The sequence below is a fragment of the Poecilia latipinna genome, unplaced genomic scaffold (assembly GCF_001443285.1).
Source record: "Poecilia latipinna isolate Pla-1442-1.1 unplaced genomic scaffold, P_latipinna-1.0 Scaffold118, whole genome shotgun sequence".
NCBI lineage: Eukaryota > Metazoa > Chordata > Actinopteri > Cyprinodontiformes > Poeciliidae > Poecilia > Poecilia latipinna.
In genome coordinates this window covers 117698-139822 of record NW_015112734.1, presented here as the reverse complement: position 1 = coordinate 139822, position 22125 = coordinate 117698, and the positions used below count along the sequence as shown (strand labels likewise).

Sequence of the window (22125 nt, the reverse complement as noted above, 5' to 3'; positions counted from 1 at the left end):
TTTTTTACATCTGTTGCTTCTTGTTTTGTTGGCAGGATGAGAGCCGGCAGGTTGACCTGACATCTGACAGCAGCTCTGTGGATTCACAGCAGGAAGATCTGACATCTTCTAAACCTCTGGAGGAAAAAGCTTAGAGTTCCTCATTATCCGTGACGTTAATTAAATTATATTTTCAGACTCTAACTCCTTCTCTTGAAGGACTCTGTAAGAAGGCATTTATCTATGAGGAGCTGCATATTTTTAAATTTTCGTCCTGTTTTGTGTGTGTGTGAAAGAGGTGGACTCCCGTTGGAGCATTCAGGGACGACAGCAGCTTCACTGCCCTCACCGCTGATATTCCTGTTTCCAGACGTTGTGATTGTTGAAGCGTTTTGTCTCGACTAAAGCTATAAGCTGACGCGTACCTCTATATTTCTGTGTTGTTTAAATATTTCCGTATAAGTATCAGAAGTGTTTTAAGCCCAGCTTCACCATGAGGATCTTTGCCTTAACATGCAGCCCAGTTCTCAACATTATTGTGCCAAATAATCTCTGCTGACTGTTTATCCTTTATGATTCCTGATGAATGATGTCTGATGGATTTATAAGATGATTATAGTTAAATCCAATATTTCACAGAACTGTAGACTGTAAATATAAACTTCAATCCTGTTAAACTGAATATTTATCACTTTTCAGTCTAATGTGTGAAACAAAATGTTTCCACCAATCAATTTATCAGTTAGGGTTTTTTTTGGGTGAATTTAATCAATTAATGAATATTTGTAGTTTTTCTTATTTGTACGATTGCACTCTTCTAAATGATGTAGAGAATTGGTTAAAGACAGAAGTCTGTAAAGAAATTATAGATTTTTTTTTTCAATTTTTATTTTTTTGTTAACATGTTTTGTCTTGAAAATGAGTGATAATCGGTGTTGTATGAACATGGAGAAAATATTTATTACATGACATTAAAGCAGAATTAAACATGAATAATTAAAAACTTTATTCCCTAAATTTATTTTGTTTCTAACCAATATGTTTTGCTCTTAGTGGTATGTTTATATGACTGGAGTATCTGAACATGAAAGTATACATTTATAATTTAATTCTTGAGTTTGAAAAGTAAAAAAAAAAAAAATGTTTTGAGAAATTTTCCAAAACTCATAAGATGGACTAAGAAATGTTCATGTTTTTTCTAGAAAATGTCTGAAATTAATCTCAAAATATGAATTTTTCTAGCAAATTTTTGAGTTTTCAAACTTGGAATATTTTTTTATTATTTTGGAAGAAAATTTCTGAGATTAACCTTAAAATTTCTGAATTTGTTGGTGGAAATTTACTCTTCATTTTTTTTATATCTACAATGGTAGAAATTTTCCCCTCTTTCTACAGTGACCCTAACACTCCATACAGCTTAGTTGAAAATAAATAAATTTTATTTATTTATTATCAGCTAATCGGCTCCCAAACTAAAACTGCTGCAAAGTAAGAAATAAACATCAGCAGATCAGGAAATTAACAGGCGCGATTAGCAAACAGAACTCTGGTGTGATGGAACAGAAACAAACAGAAATCAACCCTGGAAGTAAAACCTAAAACAAGGAAAGAGAAATAAAGTAAAAAAAAAAAAAAACAGGCAAAGAAAGTCCCTTTAATCAGTGAAAACCTGCTCAGGAGTGAGAAGCTGGCGGCAGCAACGCAAACAAACTCCACTTTGTTCAAATATTTGAGCGGCCCGCAGCATCTGATATGTGCCAGCTCACGTTTATAGCGCTCCTGTTGAACACATCCTGCTGTCAAGGATGTGAGCCTGCGGGTTTGTGTTTGAATGTCACTGATATGACGGAGCAGCAAACGCTTCCTCTCTCAACATGCCAGCAGCGATGCACCTCACTGTCCTGCTTTCCCTGCTCACAGCGACAGCCTGCCGTGGTGAGTAAACCTTTCTGTCTGCTAAATTCACAAGTTTAATGTGCCGAGAGCTGAGTTTTATTTTTAAGTCCCGTTCAAGATGCAAATGTATGCAAACAGGAAGAGGGACGTTCTGAAAGCTTGCTTGAGGTGGTTGTGTGGTGCAGGGTGTTTCTCTGTTAACAGGAAGACGTCGTTTTCAGATATCAACTTTTATCAAAGTTTACCCATTTTAAACTGCAAGTAATTAATCAGGTTTATATTTATAGTGTGTGAACAAAAGTAAAGATGTGGTTGGTGACAGTAATATTGGTTAGCGCTGTCTGTAATGTAGAGGCTGATGTTTCTCAATAAGCACAACTAAGTAAATGAAGTTATAATAGAAGCCTCTGAAGTGGAAAGTATGTCAGTCAATGAGGAAAACTCCTGCCTCAGAGTTCTTTATATGGTTTATAAATGTTTTTTTTAATGTATTACGAAATCTTTACCAGTTGTTGATATGTTGTGAAATTAGTATTTTCATCAAAAACAGTCAAAGCAGCCAATCCAGAAGCGCCAATTGTTTTCCTTATCGCGGATTGGCTGAGCAAAGATTAGATTTAATAATTTTCCGACACTGAATTTTGGGTTTTCATGACCTGAAAGCCATAAGAGTTGAAATTACAAGATTAAAAAAAAAGGGGATTGAAATATTTTGCTCTGTCAAATGAATCTATTTAACATCACTTTTACTTTCTCTAATAAGTGACTTTTACTTTTATAAGCTATTTAAACGTTTTGAACTTGTCTGTTGATCAAATAAGGCGAAACAGAAACTGGCCTGAAGTTTTAGAACATGTGTCAAACTCAAGGCCCAGGGGCCAAATTCGGCCCGCCATGGCTTTTTATGTGGCCCTTTATACTCCAGAGAACCTTCAAAGAAACAGTTTTGTGCTTAAATACTATTTTATCAATCAAATTAAAGCTATTTTCATCTGTATGTGGCCAAATTACATGACTGTGAAAACATGTTAAATATTTAATTTTAAGAAGTATTTTCGAATGCAGAGATGATTATTTATTAATATTGTAATAGTTTGTTATTGGGTCTCATCAATGTATTCCTCCCCAACCGGCTCTTTGAGGTGATCTTCATGATCTTGATTTGGCCAAAATGAAAATGAGTTTGCCAGTTTTATTAAATCTGTTACTGATTCTATCAAAGGGAGTTTGTTTAGAGCAAGTTGACAGGCTAATTAATTTAACTAGCCAAGAAACGTAGGATGTTCACTTTAAAAATACAGGAGAGGCATAAACCTTGACTTTGAAAACAATCATCTTGTATAAACGAGGTTTCAGTTTAGGCGCTCTGGATGAACCTGCAGCCATTTTAAAGCGAACAGGAAATATATTTTTTAATGATTGAAATGTCATTTAAGCTCTCAGCCCTAAAATTCCAATGATTGTTTACGAAGATCAACCTGATCAATAAATACGTAATCACATTGTTTCTTTTTGTTTACCTTTGGCAGGGAGCACAGTTTCCCCTACTGTGACGGCTACGACTGCTTCCTATGCTACCCAGAGCTTAACAACATCATCCACAGTGGAAACCTCAGCCGTCACACCCCAGCTTCAAACGACGACGCAGACGACCACCAACCTTACTTCAGCTTCACCACAGACAGCAGAGCAGACCAGCCTGAGCAGCGCTACCCTGAACACAACGGTCACGGTCACCCAAACGTCCAATGAGACCGTCACTCAGAACCAGACGGTCCCGCTGACATCCGAGTCTCTGAATGTCACAGCTGGTACCTCAGGAAACAAAACCAGTTCAGGTCAGATTTCTGTGTGGACTCAGATTTATTCTGATTTACAGGGTTTTTAAAGAGGAGATATTATACAAAATTCATGTTCTACACATTTTTGTACTTCCATTTGGGTTTCTGCTGCTTCTAAAAACAGCCCAAGTGCTTTAAAAAATAAACACACAGTTTTTAACAATTAGTTCATGTTTTTTGGTATCTTTAAAATGACCCGTTTCAAAAACTTCCTGAATGTAACATCACAAATTAGCAGGCACTCCCCCTCACCTAGCAACCCCAGAGAAGCCCAGCCCATTACCTAGCAACCCAAGTAGAGCTCAGCATGTTTGGTCAGCTGGTTTTACTGCTGTATGCGCTGTACAATGGCTGCTGGAAACGACAAGTGTTTTGTTGTTGACTCACCTTTTAGAAACCACTTGCTATATTCTTGTTGGTTGTGCAGGAAGCTCAACTTACGCTTTTCAAAGATGTATAATTGTGCATCTGTTTGCAGTCATTTTTACGTGCGAGTTTAAACATTGAGCAGCAGCTTATTTGGATTTAAAGTGACAAGATGCCCTAAAATAGCTCAATCTGGAAGGAGCTCAAATAGGCAGAACAGAACTGACCAAATCTCATTATCTAAGATTGATTTTGTGTAAAAAAGGCAATGAACATGTTTTTTTAACCCACAAACTTATTCTAACCTGTTCAAGGAAGCAATATAGGTCACCTCTAAAATTAAATCAACTATAAAATAACTTTTAACTAAAGCAAGTGGCATTGGAAACAGTACAGAAACCCAACAGGAAATGTTGCAATTATGCAACAACATAGATGTTGGTTTCCAACCAACTACAGAGTTTTGCAATCCACCCACAAAAGACACACAATAGATCTAAATGTCTCGGCTTATTTGACCTCCAAAGCTACAAACAGATGAGCTGAAAGCAGCTGCAGAGCATAAAGTCTCCAGATCTACTGCTGATATCCCAGAAACACCTCAGGATATTCAGAGACATTCTGTGTCTAAGCCAGTGTTTCTCAACCCTGGTCCTCACCACCCCCCAGCTCTGCATGTTTTAGATGTGCCTCTACTCCAGAACAGCTGATTCAAATGACTGCATGACCATCAAGTACTGCAGAAGCCTGTTAATCGCCCAGAGATACAATTCAGGTGTGTGGCAGAAGGGAAATACCTAAAACATGCAGGACAGGGGGGCGGTGAGGACCAGGATTGAGAAACACTGGTCTAAGCCATGACTGGTCAGAGAGTCAAGCATGTTCTACCAAACACTTCTGGAAGAAATGTCTTTAGCAAACAGTTATTGGGAAGTAGTTTCAAAAACTAGGATCAGGATCCCAAGAGCTGAAGAACCTTTGAGGGAAACTAAAAATGTTTCTATAGCCCAACTGTAGCTGTAATTGATTGAAGAGATATTGATGGTAGACAAAGGGCTAAAGCTTTGATGACACAGATTCAGTAGTGGCAGCTTATTAAGGCAAAGACACACCAGATGTGCTTTGGCATCAGAAAAAATGATTGAATATGTAAGCTCAGTTTATTATTCAAATTCATTTAATATTTTTTCTGTCTGAGAAAAACCAGCAGCCATTAACTTGGAGTAAAGAGAATAGTTAATAGTGCAGCACTGTGTTCTCCTAAGGCATTTTATGTTCTTCAGAGGCTGGAATAAAATGGGAGGTAAGGAGAGTTGGTATTATCATATTAAAAAAAGACAAAGTTCCTTTGTAGTTCAGGGTGTGTTTTCCTTTTTGCTCCTTTTTTTGTCCTTGCCATAATCTTATTGCTTTCTCCTATGGCATCTATCACAATAACTATCCAATATCCAGTCATCCAATGTAGGGCATGACTTTAGTAAGATATGCAGGTCTTTGGCCATCCAGTGGCACATTTCATTTCTGAAGAGTTGGCAACACTATGCTGAGCAAAGCAGACATTTTTTTTCTTCCCATCCCCCTTTTCACTTAACTTATTGACATTTTTCTTGCTACTTAACCAGTGCAACTCGGTCTTTGGTACAGATTCTAAAATATTCAGAAATCCCGAATTTAGGTTTTGCACACTGTTAATAACTTATTAATTACAGTTTTTCTTTGTGTGATTAACCTCAAATCTTTCAGGCAACAAGGAAAATTACAACTTGGCAGAAAATCCTGGCCTGGTGGCCGTCATCTGCATCTTTACTATTGTCTTTGGCCTCTTACTGGTGGTTATGATGGTGAAATGCGTCAGATCGTCGAGGTCCGACTTTGAGAGGCTCGAAGACGTTCCCATGGTGAGCCCAAAGCCGTTTTGATTAAAGCTTTAAAATAGATTTTAACTTATGTTTTCCAGTAAAGCAGAATATACAGCTTTGCACTGCAAAAACACAAACACCAAGTATTTTTGATCTAGAGTCTAGTTCAAATACTTCAGTATGCATTAAATAAGACAAAACTAACTTATTAGTGATTTTTCAGCAGGATATAGAGCTTGTTTTATGTAAATAATTCCATAATATTAATGAAAAAGTACCAGGTCCACTGGCAGATTATTTTACTTATAACATGGTAAATGTGTCTTCTTATAAGTACAATAACCTGCCAGTGGAAATAAATAAATAGATATTTACTTAAAACAAGTTACTATATCATACTGAAAAGTTACTTGTCTTATTGCAAATGTACTAAAATATTCTAGATAAAAGTAGACATACTTTGCTATAAGATTTTTTTTTTTTTTGCAGTGTTCACGTGTGTGAACACTGCAAGCACGTAAAATTGGTTGAATTATACCAACTACATGTTTTTACAGTGTTCACACTGCAAAAACACAAAATCTTACCAAGTATGTTTGATCATAAAATAAAACTAGCTTTCTTTTCAGTGACATATAGAGACTTGTTTTCAGTAAATACTTATTTAATATTGATTAAAAATAACTAGTTCCACTTGCAGATTATTTCACTCAAAACAAGATATTTTTTCCCATGATATGTGTAAAAAATCTGTCTGTGAAAAAATGCTTTTTTAAAATCATTATTCAAGAATTACTGACTTGAAACAATCTCCTATATCTTGCTGAAAAGTAACTTGTGTTATTTTTTTGTCTTATTTTAAGTGTACCAAGATATTTGCACTTGAAACCAAACAAAAACACTTGGTAAGATTTTGTGTTTTTACAGCGTTAGCCAAATTGCTAAAAGTAAAGACAACAAAACACTTAAGCTTTACAAAATTGGCTGACAATGAGGGAAAAAGAGTTTCTGTTGAATTGTTTTCTGCGTTTTAAAAGCGGTCGTGTTTCTTTTTCTGTTTCTTCCCTGCAGCAGTGAGCTCACTGGTTTGCTACTCTTTCTTTCCGCAAACAGGAAGTCTAAGGGCAATCGTCTGTGTGTGTGAAAATATCTTGTAGGCCACGATGTGTGGTGAACGTTTGATAACAGAGCTTTGTTTTTTCAAAACAGAACTTATCAGCCTCCCATCAGTTTGTCAGCAGGTATTCATACTCTGTCAGCATCCTGGAGTCTTCACATATTGTTTCAGATGCAGGATCAAGCAGGGGGTTTCTCTCTCCATGATGATGAAATTAGACTCATTACTTCAGCCCCAGTGAAATACCACTGGATGTCACAACCTAAAATAGTGCAGAATAATTACATTTATTCAATCAAGCTAAAACGGAAAATGCGTAGTGTTGGATTTTGGCAGCTTGTCTTTTAAAGAGTCTGTTTTGTAAGTCTTTATTGTCCAATGACAGTAACTGCAGTAAAACCTTGTCAGGATGTTGTGCTGAACTAGAACAGAGTGCACTTTACAGAGAGAACAACACAAAATACATAACCAACAGTGGGGGCCACAGAAAAAGCTGATTCTGCAAATTGTGCGTGGAAAGATTACTCCCTGAGTTAATAAATGACAACAAAAGAAGGAGGAAAAAGGACTAACGGTAAACGTTAGTTTATCCTATAAAGTTTATCCTATCAAGGATAAACTATATCCTTTATAGCTGGGAAGTTTATATACAATAATGTTAATGCATTTTGATACTCATGGATTAAAAAATATTTTAAAATGACTCTTTTTATTTATGTTTTATTACCAAATGTCATGCTGGAAATTATTTATACTCTTCTCAGAAAAAGAAGAGTATGTGGAGAAAAACTCCCACTTATAATGGTTTATGTCCAGAAATTTCGCGCATGCGCACAACGTCAAAAAGACGATTATTTTACATCCTGCCCGTAGTCGCGCTGCGTCGGTAGAGCAATTCCGTTAACTACATGAAACCAGGAGATGTAGGTATGATTAATTTAGTCACAGCAAAGGGGAAACACGTTAAAGAACAATTCAAAACCTCTTTTTTCTCGCTCCTCTGTATCGGTCATCACGCTACACGCAGACCCGTTGCCATAGCAACCGACAACAACGCCACTCTATGTGTCCGGATCCAACACCAGAAAAACACTCAATCATTCCCCACACAAAGAACAGAACATTCGGTTCATTACAGTTTTATGGTTTTAGGTTTTATGTTTATTCTGCGATTATTAATAAGTGATCGATTAGCTACCGCTGCTATTAGCTAAGCTAACAGCGGTGGTTGATTAGCTAATTTAAACATTTAAACAGATCATCAGCTTTACTGATGATCTGTCAGAGTTGGTGCGTGGGTCGCCATTTTTATTTTTTAACTAAACACACCACATTCTTTCTTTCTATCTATCTATCTATCTATCTATCTATCTATCTATCTATCTATCTATCTATCTATCTATCTATCTATCTATCTATCTATCTATCTGTCTGTCTGTCTGTCTGTCTGTCTATCTGTCTGTCTGTCTGTCTGTCTGTCTGTCTGTCTGTCTGTCTGTCTGTCTGTCTGTCTGTCTGTCTGTCTGTCTGTCCTCATCCAGTGTTCATACTGTAGACAAGCACTGTGTCCCTTTTTATTTTATATATGTGCATGAAAAAACTTTAGTTCTTATAAATTCAACAATGCAAGTTGTCAAAAAGATCCATGCTATTCAAACATGCTACAGCAGGAAGCTCTAATGATAAAGACGTATTGTTTGAACTTCTTTTGCCTTTTCTCCAGGGTAAAGTGAACGAAGCCTCTCCCTTCGCTCAGTACACAAAATGACAGAAGACTCTTCACTGGACAACAACTCATCAACAATTGTTTCTGGGCTGTCAACAACAGTCAGAAGGGACTCTAAGTTTAAATATATAATCGTAAATTGCACTTTTGTCAATGCTAATGAAATTGACTAGATCAACTTTGACTTGATTACTTAGCTGCTGGTAATTCACTTGATTCAGACGGGGACTCTTAATCAAATAACTCTGACCTCGCTCTGCTTTCCTTTCTTTTGAGAAGAGAATTAGCCTAAAAAAATAAATGAAAACAGTGAAATGTATCCTTAAAATCTTCAGTTCTACATGTAGACTAATGTAATCTAAATGCACAAAAGCCTTTGGGGGGAAATATTTTATTGTGGCCTCTGACGGGTTTTCTTCTAGGATTTCCATTTATCTCCATTCTTCTTTGGTCACATCAACTCTGATCAGTTTCCTTGTATCTGCTAGGCAAACATTCCCACAGCATGATGCAGCCACCACCAAATGCCACTAATAATTTATTATCTATTATATTTACTAATTGGATTACTTCAGTAGTTTGCCATGGATTTCTGCAGGTATAGGAGTAAAAGTGGCAGAATACAAATGTATGTAAGACTTTCCACATTTTAGTTTGCAAGAAAAAAAACATTTTTTTCTGTTTCCTCTTTTGCTCTGTGGTACTTTTTCTCCATCACATAAAATCCCAATAAAAACAGTGAAACATTTGTGGTCGTAATGTAGCAGAAAGCAAAATGTTAAAGACAAATAAATAATTTTGCAAGGTATTGTATTATACCTATATAATTCTATAATGTGTTTTGAGAATTTAAAGGTAAAGATAATGCTGTGCCAGTTATTGTGACTGACAGAATAAAGATGTTATCAGTTTTTCAGATTGTTACAAATCCAGGCCTGTTTTTTCAGGCAAAAAAAAAAAAAATCTAATTATTAATCTGTGATACGATGCATGAGTGTTTTGGAAGTTAATATCGTATTATATATGCAATAAAAAGTGTAGTTTATAGCTACTTTTAAACTCGTAAAGGCTTTTTATTACCTCAAATCCTAATGGCTTTGCTCTTAAACTCAGATGATTTCTGTCTTTATTTTACACCTCTAAATAAATCCCATTTAATGTTAACATTATTTTATTACTGGCATACTGTAGTATGTTGCTGCTGTAGTAATGACTTAGTGTGAGTCAGGGGTTTTAATAAATTGCAGCTGTTAAATGAATTAATGATTCCTGCATCATCTTTGTGCATCTGAGGTTAGTAGGTATGTAAACATACCAGAGGAGCCACCCGATATCAGTCTGTTGTTTTACCCCGACCACCCCCACCCATATGTTAGCGTATCAAGTTTCCCTGCATAGATAACTCTGCAACCAGAGATAAAGCTTGCTGGCTGCAGGATTACCCAAAAAGGTCAGAGAAAGTGAAGTTACTGGTAGCTGTGGTCAAACTGGTTCAGCTTATAAGGCTGCAGCTTTATTTGTCACTGAGAAGATTGGAGACTAATCAACTGATTGTGTGGATATTGTGCAAACAGAACCTCTAAAATATTTCATTTTAATTTTTACTTCATTTATTCAATAATAAATATGAATAGTTCATCTAACAAGTAAAAGAAATCATGAATGAAAAAAATATCTTCAGATCTGACTATAGAGCGGATATTATAATAATTAAAGCATTTCTCTGTCACACATAAAGAGAGAACATTTTATCTTGGATTTATTTTTATATGAGATCAGCTCTGAGTAAAAGGTTTTATTTACTTCAGACAGTGCAGATTAATAATTTCTGTCAATATGCCAGCGATTAAACAGAAAACTATTTTCAACTGCAGTTATCCTCCAGAAACTGAAGTAAAACTACACCACTATAATACACTTAACAGAAATGTTTTACAAATTGTTTTCATTATAACTATCCAAAGAAACAAGGCTCTATTTAGATTAAAACTAACACTGCATTGCAGAATTATAATCTGCTGGTTTTCCAAATTTATGCCTACAAACGAGGAATTTGATTTTGCTCCCAACATAAGCATCTAAAAAATAAATGTTTTTTCTTACTTGCATCTGTGTATAGTGTTTTTAAAAAAGAAGAAAAAAGTTGAGTGTTTTATATGTCTGTATTAAAAATCCTTTCATCTGGGTTTTATGAAACATTAAGTATTAGTTTTATTAGACATACACCATAATCATTAGAATAAACACTTAAAATATCCACACAGGCGTGTTAAATACATTGGAATATTATTGAAAATTCACTTATTTTAGTGACTTATATTCATATAGATTTATTATAAACAGGCAAATATTTAAGTATTTTCGTCTGTTAGTTATGATTCTGCTTGCAGCTAATGAAAGTGACATTCAGGATTACATCAGACTAATAAAGTTTATTTGGTTTAGCACATTTCAGCAACACAGAAGGTGTAAATGATTTACAGCATGAAAACATTAAAAAAATAACATATAATCAACAGTTGCGAAAACCAAGGACAGACATTACATTTTATGAAGTTTCATCGCTAAAATGGTAAATATTCCATTTATTATGGTTCAAAAACAACTCTAAATAGTTAGTTTTAGTCTAGATTTAAATGAGATTTGCAGAAATTTGCTAATGCTGCTTCTCCATGTGTGTTTCTGAAAATAAAACAAAAAAAAAACTAATATATAAATGCGGGCTTAATGAAAAGCATGTTTAGGACTAGCATAAATGTATTTATTTTCAAAAGGTAAGTTTAATCTGACGAGTAAACATGTCTCTCCTGAATAACAGTGGACAGTGGACACAGAGAGAGAGAGGGAACCGCAGAGCGGACCTCGTGCTCGGCGTAGTAAAATTGTTTACGTGCCACAGCTTCTTGTCATGTGACCATACGGCCGACGTCACAGTGACGGCACCGGGAACGCAGCCCGGGTGACAAGTTGCAGAGTTTGAAGTCTAAAGTTACCAACTTTTAACTGCAGTAATAAAATGGGACGCGGCGATAAGTGCAGCAGTGTAACCTGACAGTCACCTTCAGAGCAACCAACTCCTCCAGAGGGAGAAACTCCTCCGCCGCCGCGGTGAGTGAAAAACGGCTCGATGAAACTTTCCTCCACTTTAAAAGCAGAGGTGATGGGACGGAAGATGCGCTCAGTTAGGAAGCTCCGCTTCTTCCCTGGCACCGTTTAATTCAGTGCAGATGTTAAAAGATGCAATAAAAATACAGCTTCTTGTTTAGAGTTGCCAGGTTTCACGTATTGTAATGTGGAGTTCGGTTGTTTTCTGTTATTCATCGTGACGCGTCCACTTAAAATGATTAAAGCAGCGGTTACCGCAACACCATACCAACACACACACAGTAAATACAGCTCTGGAAAAAAACTAACAGCTCACTGTACTGAACCCCACTGAAAACCTCATGGTTATTCCACCAAATGTTGATTTCTGAGCTCTTCCTGAGTTAAAACATTAGTATTGTTGTTTCTAAATGAATATGAACTTGTTTTCTTTGCGTTATTTGAGCTCTGAAGCACTGCATCTTTTTCATTATGTTGACCATTTCTCATTTTCTGCAAATAAATACAACATTTTTGCTTGGAATTTCATAGAATAATAATAGTAAAATGTTCATTTTACTCAAACATATACCTGTAAAGAGTAAAATCAGAGAAACTGATCATTTTAAGTGCTCTCTTAGTTTTTCCAGAGCTGTGTGTATATACAAGTGTGACACGTCTTACTAAAGAATGTTGAGAATTAATTCACTTAGGTTTATTCATACTGGCTCTAATTCACAACAATGCCATATATATGTTTTATTATAAAATAAACAGATCTGCTCCGTATGATCAATTCAGTTACATAGATTTATTCAGATAAATTCCCTCCAGTTTGATTATAATACAAAGTAGTTCATTTCAGTGTGGGATTTTAACTAGCAATGTCAGTTTTAAAAAAATTGATAAATTAAGTTTTTAAACATACAGTTATCATGACCGAAACAATGAAAGAAAATAACTTTACATGTATTTTACATTTTTATATAGAATATTTAACATGCATGTAATCATATTTATTAGATATGGCATGGCTGTCGATATTTTAGTCAATCAGCGTATTTACTTTGCAGGAATCCCTCATCATACATGTATAAATATCTCTCATATTTAATGTCCTTTCGGATCCATAAAGTATTTTTGAATTTGAATTTGAATTGAATTCAAATCCCAAGCAGGCAATTTTGAATGTTATTTTCACGTGGAAGTTTTAGAAGTTTTAAAAGGGAAACATTAATAAGTAGGTCCTTAGATGTCAGAATTTAAAACTGAAATTTGTAGGTTCTCTGCTAATCTCAACCTCAAAACTCGTTATGGCTGCCTTGTGTGTAAAAGATGGTACTTGCAGCAGTAAATATCTGATCTTAAAAACATAAACACCCCTTTTTAGTGAACATCAATAGTGTATGATTATAGAAAATGCAAATAAATATGCTATTATTATACTTTGTTGTCATTCCCAGGTCCAACTCAGAAAAATGTAAATACAAACATCACAAGCGATTCTTGTTTTGCAGTCAATGTCATTCGATTCAGGTTGTTTTGGAAACTCCTAGAAAACAAAATCCTCATCTGAAAGTTGAATGTTAGAAGAATTCATTGTTTTTCAGTATTTATTCAACGTTGTAGTTTCTCAATACACATTCCTGTCTAATTTTTGTCAAATAATCTTCAAGATGTTTACAAAGAAGACGTTGCTGCAGACACGGTTGCATTGTTTCCGAGTTACTCACTGCAGTAATCCCTGTTGGACTCTTCGGGTTCTGAGTAAACCAACATGGAATGTGTTTCCCCAAAATATTTACCCATCCTCCTCTCCTCCCTTTATCTTCTTCCTTCCTCCATATCTGCTTCCTTCACTCCGTCTTCGTGACCCCTGGCAGAGACAAAGAACATCTTCTCCGCTTGACAAAGACGAACGTTCTGCCTTTCCTTTCTGCTTTGTTCAGAAAAACAGATTGATGTTATCTTTGCGTTGTGTGTCTGTTTATGTTTCTTGCTCACTTATGCAAGAACAAAGGAATCTGTAGATCATTGATTACTATTTTTTCTGATTGTGGTTTAAAGTCGTTCTTTATTCCATTATTTTTGTCTTTACCTGTGAGAACTTCTCCTCCATCCATCATCAGTTGGAGCTATAGACGCTTTCTTTCAGGGATTTTCTTCTACACTCACAGAGGAGTGACGTAATTTTTCAAACGGCCCCAAGCGGTTTCCTCAGTCTGACCTGTTTTTGTGCCGTGGGAAACTTAAAAAATTCTCAGTGTCATCAGTTTGACAAATGTAAACAGGGCTGACCGTCCCATCATCCCTTTGCTCCTCCAGTAGATGGCGCTCTGCTCCAGCGCTGAGCCCGATTCCCTTTTCCGCTCCGTTCAATTGTCAGCATCTGAGATCTGTTTGAGATGCAAACGTGTGCAGAGGCATGCCTCAGTTTGCCTTTTGTCTGTCATGCATGACTCACTGATAATATGTCAGGGAAAAACGGGTATTTGTCTTGTCAGTTCCAATGAATTTACCGCTGAGAAGATGACTAAGCTTTGATTAAATAAGAAAAGATAAAGACCTTATTGTAAGATTGCCATAGGAAATAGATTTATGAGTAAAATGTGGAGTTTATTGTAATTGCAGCTCTGAAGGTTACTTGAGGTTGTTTTCTGTGTGTATTTGTATGGATATAAGGTCAGAAAGCTGATTATATGGTCGGTTTCTGGGAGTTTAGACGTAAAACTCTGATATTATTCTTGGTTTAAAGCTTAACTTTGGTCAATTCAACAATCATTTCATGAGATCTTTGAATATTTATGTAAAAAAGTGTACTATTAGGCAATTAGTTGTCATTTTTGAATACAGCAAGTCATAATGAAGCAGCAAATTTCCTGAATGAAGGCCAGACGCTGGACCCTCCTGGCCGGGCGGTTTTATATTTCATACTTTGCTCTAACCCCCAGCTGCCATATCTATATTGACTGTAATGATTCATGGAGGCTTACGTGAATGGCCAATGTGGATGTAAGGAGCAAGTGAGTCACATTTTTTTCTCTGCATTGTGTTTCTGGTGCAGCAGTACTTCTGTGTAGTTCTTATCAGAGGTTTTTAACAAGTAAATCAGCTATCAACTGTGCGTCACCGTAAAGATGGCATCAAAGACGTCTTGAGATTTCACCCCATACAGTGGCCGATTGGACAATCTGGCAGGGGCGCTTCACCTCAGAGAGGTTAATTATTACCGACTTTGATGTGCCTTGTGGAGGGTTTTCCCTAAACCACACATAAACAGCTACGTTAGGAGATATAGAAAATGCAACAGCAAACTGCCTCAATCCTGGCAAAACAATGATTAAATATAAATTATCTTCTGTTTTCTTATCAACCTGAGTCAAGATTGTATTCATTCATTTAAATGCAACAGTTAGCACAGACAACACAGCTTCAATTTGAGGCCATGATCAGAGCCAAAGAGGTAATTAGAGAATGATTTGGTTTGAAACTTTAGCAGTAGCCGTACGCGTACCGCTGTCTTTCGGCACCAAATTCACACAGCCGCCAATTAAAGCTTCACTGTTAAATCGAGTTAAATGTGTTACTCTTAAGAGAGAAAAACAACAATGTCACATTTGATATGTCAAATGTGATATGATACAATACAGAATCGCTTGTATTCTGTATTGTATCAGAATACAAGCGATTCATATTAGTCGATGTCAATAATTATTGATTTGTTTTTTAGAACGTCTGAAATACTAGCAAACTGGTGATCTGATCATTTCTGTTTTATCCACAATGTTGTGTTTTTTATTATTATTACATTTAAGCAGTTATGAGGCACAGTGGAGAAATCTTAAACTGCAGCTGTGCCAGTTACTCAATAGGTTGTTGCTAGGTAACCAAAGAATGAGTGAGTGAGTTGCTAGGTAACCAAAGAATGAGTGAGTGAGTTGCTAGGTAACCAAAGAGTGAGGAGTTAGTAGAAGCCACCAGGTTGTGAGGTTGAGTGCTGTGCGATTTTGTATTGGACTTCAGTGAAATTATTGAATATTCTATCTGACGTATTATCTATTGATATTGATCACATGTCTATCATATTGTTATTGATTTATTGCCCAGCCCTAGCCAGACGCCGCACGGCTTTAAATTATATATATACTCAAATATACACACATACACTCTCATTATAGTTTGTGGTTACAAGTTGGAGAGAGACCACACAGTTTTTGTTGTCTTAATCAAGCATGTGGCTTCATTTTTAGGTGGATATGTGGCCACAAAACATAGAGAAAATTTAAATGTGATGTTTTTTTATTTTATGACTGATGAGGCACTGACTTCTTTGGGATGTTCAAAAGCTTGTGTTATATTTAGTTGTTTAAAAACTTTAGATTAGGCTTTATTCAGTTCCATACAACAGCAAGAAAACCTAAATATTATTTAATATAAAGTCAAATAAAAAAAGTATGTTTTTGTTGCTGATCACCTTCTTTAAAAAATTGAAAATCATGTATAATTTTACCTTTTTTGTATGTGAAAGCCTGGGCTGTAACAGAAGTGTGGGAATCAGTCTTATTCAACCCTCTGCTATCAGAAAAGACATCAGAGTTCGCTGTCACAGTTTTAGTAAAAACAGAAATGAGTCTAAGAGCTGAACGGAGCTGAATCTGTCCCCTGCTGCATGCGATAAAGACGCATCACCACCAGATCTGTTTTGCATTGAAACAGCTCATCGCTATCACTGAATCAGTGAGGAAGACGCCAACACAGCTGCCCTGATCTTCAGTGTCATGATGGACCAAATCTAATGTTTACTGCCGTTATGGAACCGTTTCCATCTGGTGTTTTTATGTGTTTTTATTTTTGAATTGTGATCCCAATATACTCTTAAACCTTTAACAGGTTTTGTAGCAAGAGTTGTAAAAGCAACTCTTTATTTTGCTTACACTTTATCTATTTATTTGATAGAGATAAGTATACAAAGGCCTTACATGATAACTAATTTTACTGGACAATAAATTGTTCCTGTAATAATTCCGATAAACGATAACATTGTTTATTTGAGGCAAAGTTCAAGTAATATATTGACAAAATTAAAGTGATAAAATAGACTTTAATCTCGTAAAGAACAAATAACACTGGAACTGGAAGACACTTTAAATATAAACCCAACAACCAGAAACAATAAACAGAAATAAAAACAACTTACAACCGAAACCATAAACAAATGGATTATGAAATCATCAGAATAGAAATGATGAAGTTCATTTTAATTCATCTTGTGATTAATTGATTAATTGCTTTTCGCGACAGGCTTTTTAGACATTTAACATGATATAAACATTAGCATTTTTACCCATGAGTAATTTGAAATATTGCAGTATTGTTTTGCATGAAACTGAACAGAAACATGTTTCGCCCTGTGGGCTGAATGGTGGTGTGGTTGGTAGCTCTGTTAGCTTTCAGCATGAAGATCCTCAGTTTGGGAAGAACAGACTCACAGTATTCACAGCCATTTTTACATTTACAACCACTAACTTCAGTGTATTGCATTAAACTGTGCTCTATTGTGAAGCAGAAGAAAAAAACGGTTAGGAGGGTTTCAAAATGTTTTACAAATAAAAACCGGAGACTAAAACCTGTCAGCCTAGAGACACAAATAGATATGTGTCTCGCCTGAAACTTCAAAAGCAACATATCATTTTCCTTCCAGTTCACATTTATGCACAACATTGTGTTCTTGTGTTGGTTTGTCCCATAAAATCCCAGTAAAATACTCCTGGTGGCTGTAATGTGACTAAACCTTAAAAAGGCTAAGTGCTCTGTAGGAACACGCTCCTCCAGTCTGTCTGTTAAACTCATTATGTGGCAGGCTGATTGAGCAGAAATGGATATGGGAGTCTACTAAAACAGGCTTCCTGGAAGACCCGAAAAGGTCCATTTTCTTTATTTTACCTGCAGTTTTAAACGCTTTCCTTGTTGGTTGGTGGTTGCTTGATGTTGAGGCGGATGGATATGCTTAATATGGGTTAACCATTGTGGTTGCTTTCACGTTGCTATAAGATTCAACATGATCATTGTTTTGAAACTTTAACCAAGAGCTTGGAGAACCAAGATCACGATACCAGCCTTTTGGTTTCTGGTAAAGTTTATTTTTAATCTGAGCTTAATAATTGAACTGAGATGAATAGTTAACCTGCCTGATGTATCTACCTTTATTAGAGGCTTATTAGTGTCTGAAGTTTTGGTTGACTGCTGCAGAACCCACAGACTCAGCAGGAGATCTCCTGATATTAAAAAACAGAGATCATTACAGTCAGTCGTGTTACCTGAGGGATGGAGAAGTTTTCATTAATTAAGTTGTTAGAGACATTTGTGGCATTTCGTGGAAGTATGTCTTCCTTGGAGCCACAGCAAATGTCAGCTCTCATCTGAGAAAAGTCAGGCTGTCGTTATTTTTGAGAAGTGATACCCTTAGAAACGATCATGGCAGAATGTCAGAGTGCACTCTCGCTGCTCCGGCTGCCATTGCCAAAAAGCATTTTTAAACTGCAAAGAGCTCGGATGAAAAAGCTCCTGCAGACTGCAGAGGAGCGTTTCCAGAGGCCAGGAGGTTTTTGGGCCACTGAAATGTCTCTTTTCTTCTTTGGAAATGCAGCGTTAATTCAAGCTTCAAAGGGTTAAATCACAAGTAATGATTCATGATGTGTGCTGTAGCTGCAGCTTAAAAATGAACTTTCTGTTTCAAAACAGAAGAACTACATACATCTAACATTTCAGTGAAAGGCCATTTGCTCTGGAGTTTTACAAAGTTAAATGAGTTCTTCCTTTTTTTCCCATTCTATAGTTAGTGATGGGCACAAAAAGTTAATATAACTGCGAAACAAAAAAAGTTTTGACTGACCTCTGGGTTAGCAAAATCTAGTCAAATATCCTGAATTATCTCTTCATTAAAGGGGAGGTAATATGTATTTTCCAGCCACTTAATGACGCTTTCTAGCACAACCAAGTAACTGTTACATTCACTTGTTATAAAAAAGCTTTATATATCAAACATAACTTAAAAGAAAATTGACATAGCAATTTAACACCTTGAATTTGGGCCTCTGTCTCTTTAAGAAGCTCCTACTTTTCCCGCCCCTCCGCCTTCAGCACTTTAAACTGTTTTTCAGAAACAGCCAATATTATAATTTTACAATATTCCAAATGCTCTGCAGTTTAACAGTTTCAAAACAAAGACAAAAGGGTTTTGATGTTCACAGTTTAAGCTCTTCTTTGCATCCTGTATTAGCAAGTAGCATAACTAATTCAGTTAGCGCTGTTAGAAATGTGATCAGAGCAACTTTCATTCAACTTCCTGTTATTCGCTGAAGCTTCTGCCTGAATGTACAGGAAACAGAGAAAACTAAAAAAAAGTGTTACCCTTTTAACACTTTTTAAATATTTAGTCTTCCTGAAAATAGCAGTTACTTCACTTAGTAACAACTTTCACACTGAGTGTTGTTGTCTCTGTGTGCTATTAGTGCTTAGTGCTTTTATTGACTGGGAAAAATATCAAATTGGGCCAGTCAGGTGTTGGACATAATGTTGAGCCAAATGTGAACATATTATGAAATAAGTATTTCATATCAATACTTATTGATATGTTTTTGTTTTAAATATTTGAAATACTACTTAACTAGTGACACAACTTTTCCTGCTTTATCCAGTTTTAACTCCAGGCCAGTGTTTTTTTATTTTTTAAGCAGTTATGAGGCACAGTGGCAAAACCTTAAACTCTACAGGTTGTTGCTAGGTAACCACAAGTCACTCAGCAGGTTGTTGCTAGGTAACCAAAGATCCAGTGAGTTATTGATGCCACAGTTTAGCTGTCTATGAGGGGTTGAGTGGCCGAAGTCTTTCCTCTGCCTACATCTCCCAGAATGCTGTGCAGTTCTGGATTGGAGTTCAGTAAAGTTATTGAAAATTTTATCAGACTATTATCTATAGATATTGATCTAATCTCTATTGTGATACATATTGTTATTGATTTAATGTCCATTTCTACTTGGACAAACAAAAAATTTCAAAATTTTTATCAATAACAAACATTTTTCTGCGACCCTGATTTCAACAAAGAATGATACATAAATTCTAGTTTCTGTGTAAAGTTGCTTTGTCATTTATACAGAACATTCAGCATGTAGCGATTATAGTATCACAAAGGAAGGAAACCCTATGCTTTAAAAAAGGATATGAAGAAGTTATTTTCAAAGCCTACAATCAGGCTGAGAGACAGATAAAATTGGCCTTTATGAGCTTCTGTATTTTTCTGTGAATCCAGCTGAGGCGGATCAGATTGATCTGTGTGTAAATCTGCAGCTCAGTTCTCCACATCCTGCCCGTCTGAGCCACCGCAGCTCGTAGCAAACAGGCAGAGTTGGGCAGCTAATCATGAAACCCTGATGAAGAAAACATTAGAGGAACATGATATTTGATTCAAATAATTTGAAAAGTTGAGGTTTTCTTTCCTAAGAAACTCAGTGCCGTTTTTCTGCTTAGACTATCGTTTTTGAGAATTGTTTGTTTTATTAAGTCCCATTAAAATAAAAGTATAAAGTTATGGTTTTACCTTCAGACATTCTAGATATTTTGATAAAAGTCCTGATTCAGGTTTAATATAAAATACTTTCCATTTATTCATGTTTGAACAAATATGAGTTGCTGCTATGTTTTTAGCGCCTTGAGGCTCCAACTCTATAAAAAGATCAAAAATATTGTGTAGACCTAAAAACCTTTTTGGAAATGATTGCTTTGTTTATTTGCTCTTGGCAGAAGTCTCAGGTTCAAGTATCAACAAAGAAAAATAAAAAATATTCAGGCTCTATTTTCTACTCTGCTCTTCAGTTTCTGTCATCGTAGCATGAAACTAATTTAAACTAATAACTGGATATTGTGACGTGTTGTTTTATTGCTTCTGGACAGACCTGCGCTACAACCAGAATATAAAACAGGATTATTTGATGAGAATAAATTGTAGCTCTCCAAACAGCAAACATCTGGGCTACCAGGACTTGGTAGTTCCTGTTCCACTTTTATTTAGTTTATAACTTGTTCTGCAGTTCAAATGACGCTATAATTGTTTGCATCTCCAGCACAGTGATAGATTATAACACATGACTGATAAGTAGGAATAAAAATATTTAATCTATAAATATCTTCACCTTGACTGACCTGAATATCCTGCAGAGAACTGAGATTATGAGAGAAACGGTTGAGACACAAACATCGTTTGTCCAGAAAAGCTTGAAGTGAAGCTTGAACTAATCGTCTGTTTTCTTTTTAAAATAATTACATCAGTACTCTACTGTTATGATGGATGACTGAGATTTTCTGCCTCTCTAGAGGAAGTGCTGGTTCAGACAAAATCCACAAACCTGTAACAATGGAGACGTTGTTGCACCAGTTGAAGAATATTGTTGATCTAAGAAATGTGAGAAATCCATCTAGGAAACCTCGTGTAGTTTTGGAAGAAAATTAAATCCATCTAGTTTGTTGATTTTGTCCTCAGCGTCCTCCATGCCTTCTCACACCACAGGAAAATAAATTATTCTTCAAGTGCAGGAGCATCATTTTCTGTAGTATTTCTGTTTTAGATATTTGAAGATAATGGGGAGAGAGTTGATTTTGTGTCTGCTGGACCATTTTTGGCTGCATGTTTTGGTTTTTTAAAGGACTCAATTTTCAGTCGTATATAAGAATCAACCTTATTTTTATTAAATTTAAGGACAGAGTTCCCATGTCGAACTTTTCAGTGTGTATTATGTGCTTTATTTTTATTAAACCATCCTGAACTTAGTCTCATCTGACTGAACCTCATTATTACAGTTAAATTCCCAGAGTTTACATTTGTGATTGTAGGATATTGAGACGTTTTCTGACTCAAAGCCACTGATTGGGTGTAGATGGCACCCAATGGTTGCTATGGTAACCCCAAGATGGCAGTCTTTGCTGCAGTTCTCTGAGATTTAAAAAAAAAAAGTTTTATATTAAAGAGTGGCTCCAGAAATGTCTGTCTATATCATGTCAGATTTATATCACAGTGCAGACAAACTTCACAATCCAAAGAGCCGTTTTTACCTTCAGTCCAGCTGGAAAACCTCATTTAGAGTCACAAAAGTTTCCCTTATAAAATGGATGAATATGTACTCTCGGAAATTTGTTGTCATTTTTAAAGAAAAAAATAAAAAATAAAATATATATATATATATATATATATATATATATATA

General features: G+C 35.8%; 3 protein-coding genes across 5 annotated transcripts in view; all 3 read left to right on the top strand.

The window, feature by feature from the left end:
- The window catches only part of mpv17l2 (MPV17 mitochondrial inner membrane protein like 2), an 18420-nt gene extending 17433 nt beyond the window's left edge, over positions 1–987 (top strand). The window contains exon 6 of the mRNA XM_015028239.1: positions 36–987. Within this exon, the coding sequence (XP_014883725.1) occupies positions 36–134 (99 nt within the window). The 3' untranslated portion in view covers positions 135–987. The remainder of the gene's footprint in view (positions 1–35) is intronic.
- A 460-nt stretch (positions 988–1447) lies between these two features.
- cist1 (colon, intestine and stomach enriched 1) lies at positions 1448–10044 on the top strand. Of its 3 annotated transcripts, none has more exons than XM_015028248.1 (4): positions 1448–1914; positions 3405–3713; positions 5826–5980; positions 8782–10044. In XM_015028248.1, the coding sequence occupies exons 1-4, from the start codon at positions 1854–1856 to the stop codon at positions 8824–8826; spliced, it is 570 nt and encodes a 189-aa protein (XP_014883734.1). In that variant the 5' UTR covers positions 1448–1853; the 3' UTR covers positions 8827–10044. The 3 variants fall into 3 exon arrangements, with proteins under 3 accessions (XP_014883734.1, XP_014883735.1, XP_014883733.1); XM_015028249.1 differs by having other exon boundaries at positions 1449–1914; positions 3414–3713; positions 5817–5980; XM_015028247.1 differs by having other exon boundaries at positions 1451–1914; positions 5817–5980.
- A 1684-nt stretch (positions 10045–11728) lies between these two features.
- The window catches only part of LOC106944913 (cAMP-specific 3',5'-cyclic phosphodiesterase 4C), a 126668-nt gene continuing 116271 nt past the window's right edge, over positions 11729–22125 (top strand). Inside the window, exon 1 of the mRNA XM_015028241.1 lies at positions 11729–11892. The gene's annotated coding sequence lies outside the window, so the exon portion shown is untranslated. The remainder of the gene's footprint in view (positions 11893–22125) is intronic.

Bases quoted from the DNA above. Each gene is read 5' to 3' on its own strand.
- cist1 (XM_015028247.1), top strand. From the start codon at position 1,854: ATGCCAGCAGCGATGCACCTCACTGTCCTGCTTTCCCTGCTCACAGCG. The intron at 1,915-3,404 runs GTGAGTAAACCT...TACCTTTGGCAG, and splicing joins CACAGCGACAGCCTGCCGTG to GGAGCACAGTTTCCCCTACT. The intron at 3,714-5,816 runs GTCAGATTTCTG...GATTAACCTCAA, and splicing joins AGGAAACAAAACCAGTTCAG to ATCTTTCAGGCAACAAGGAA.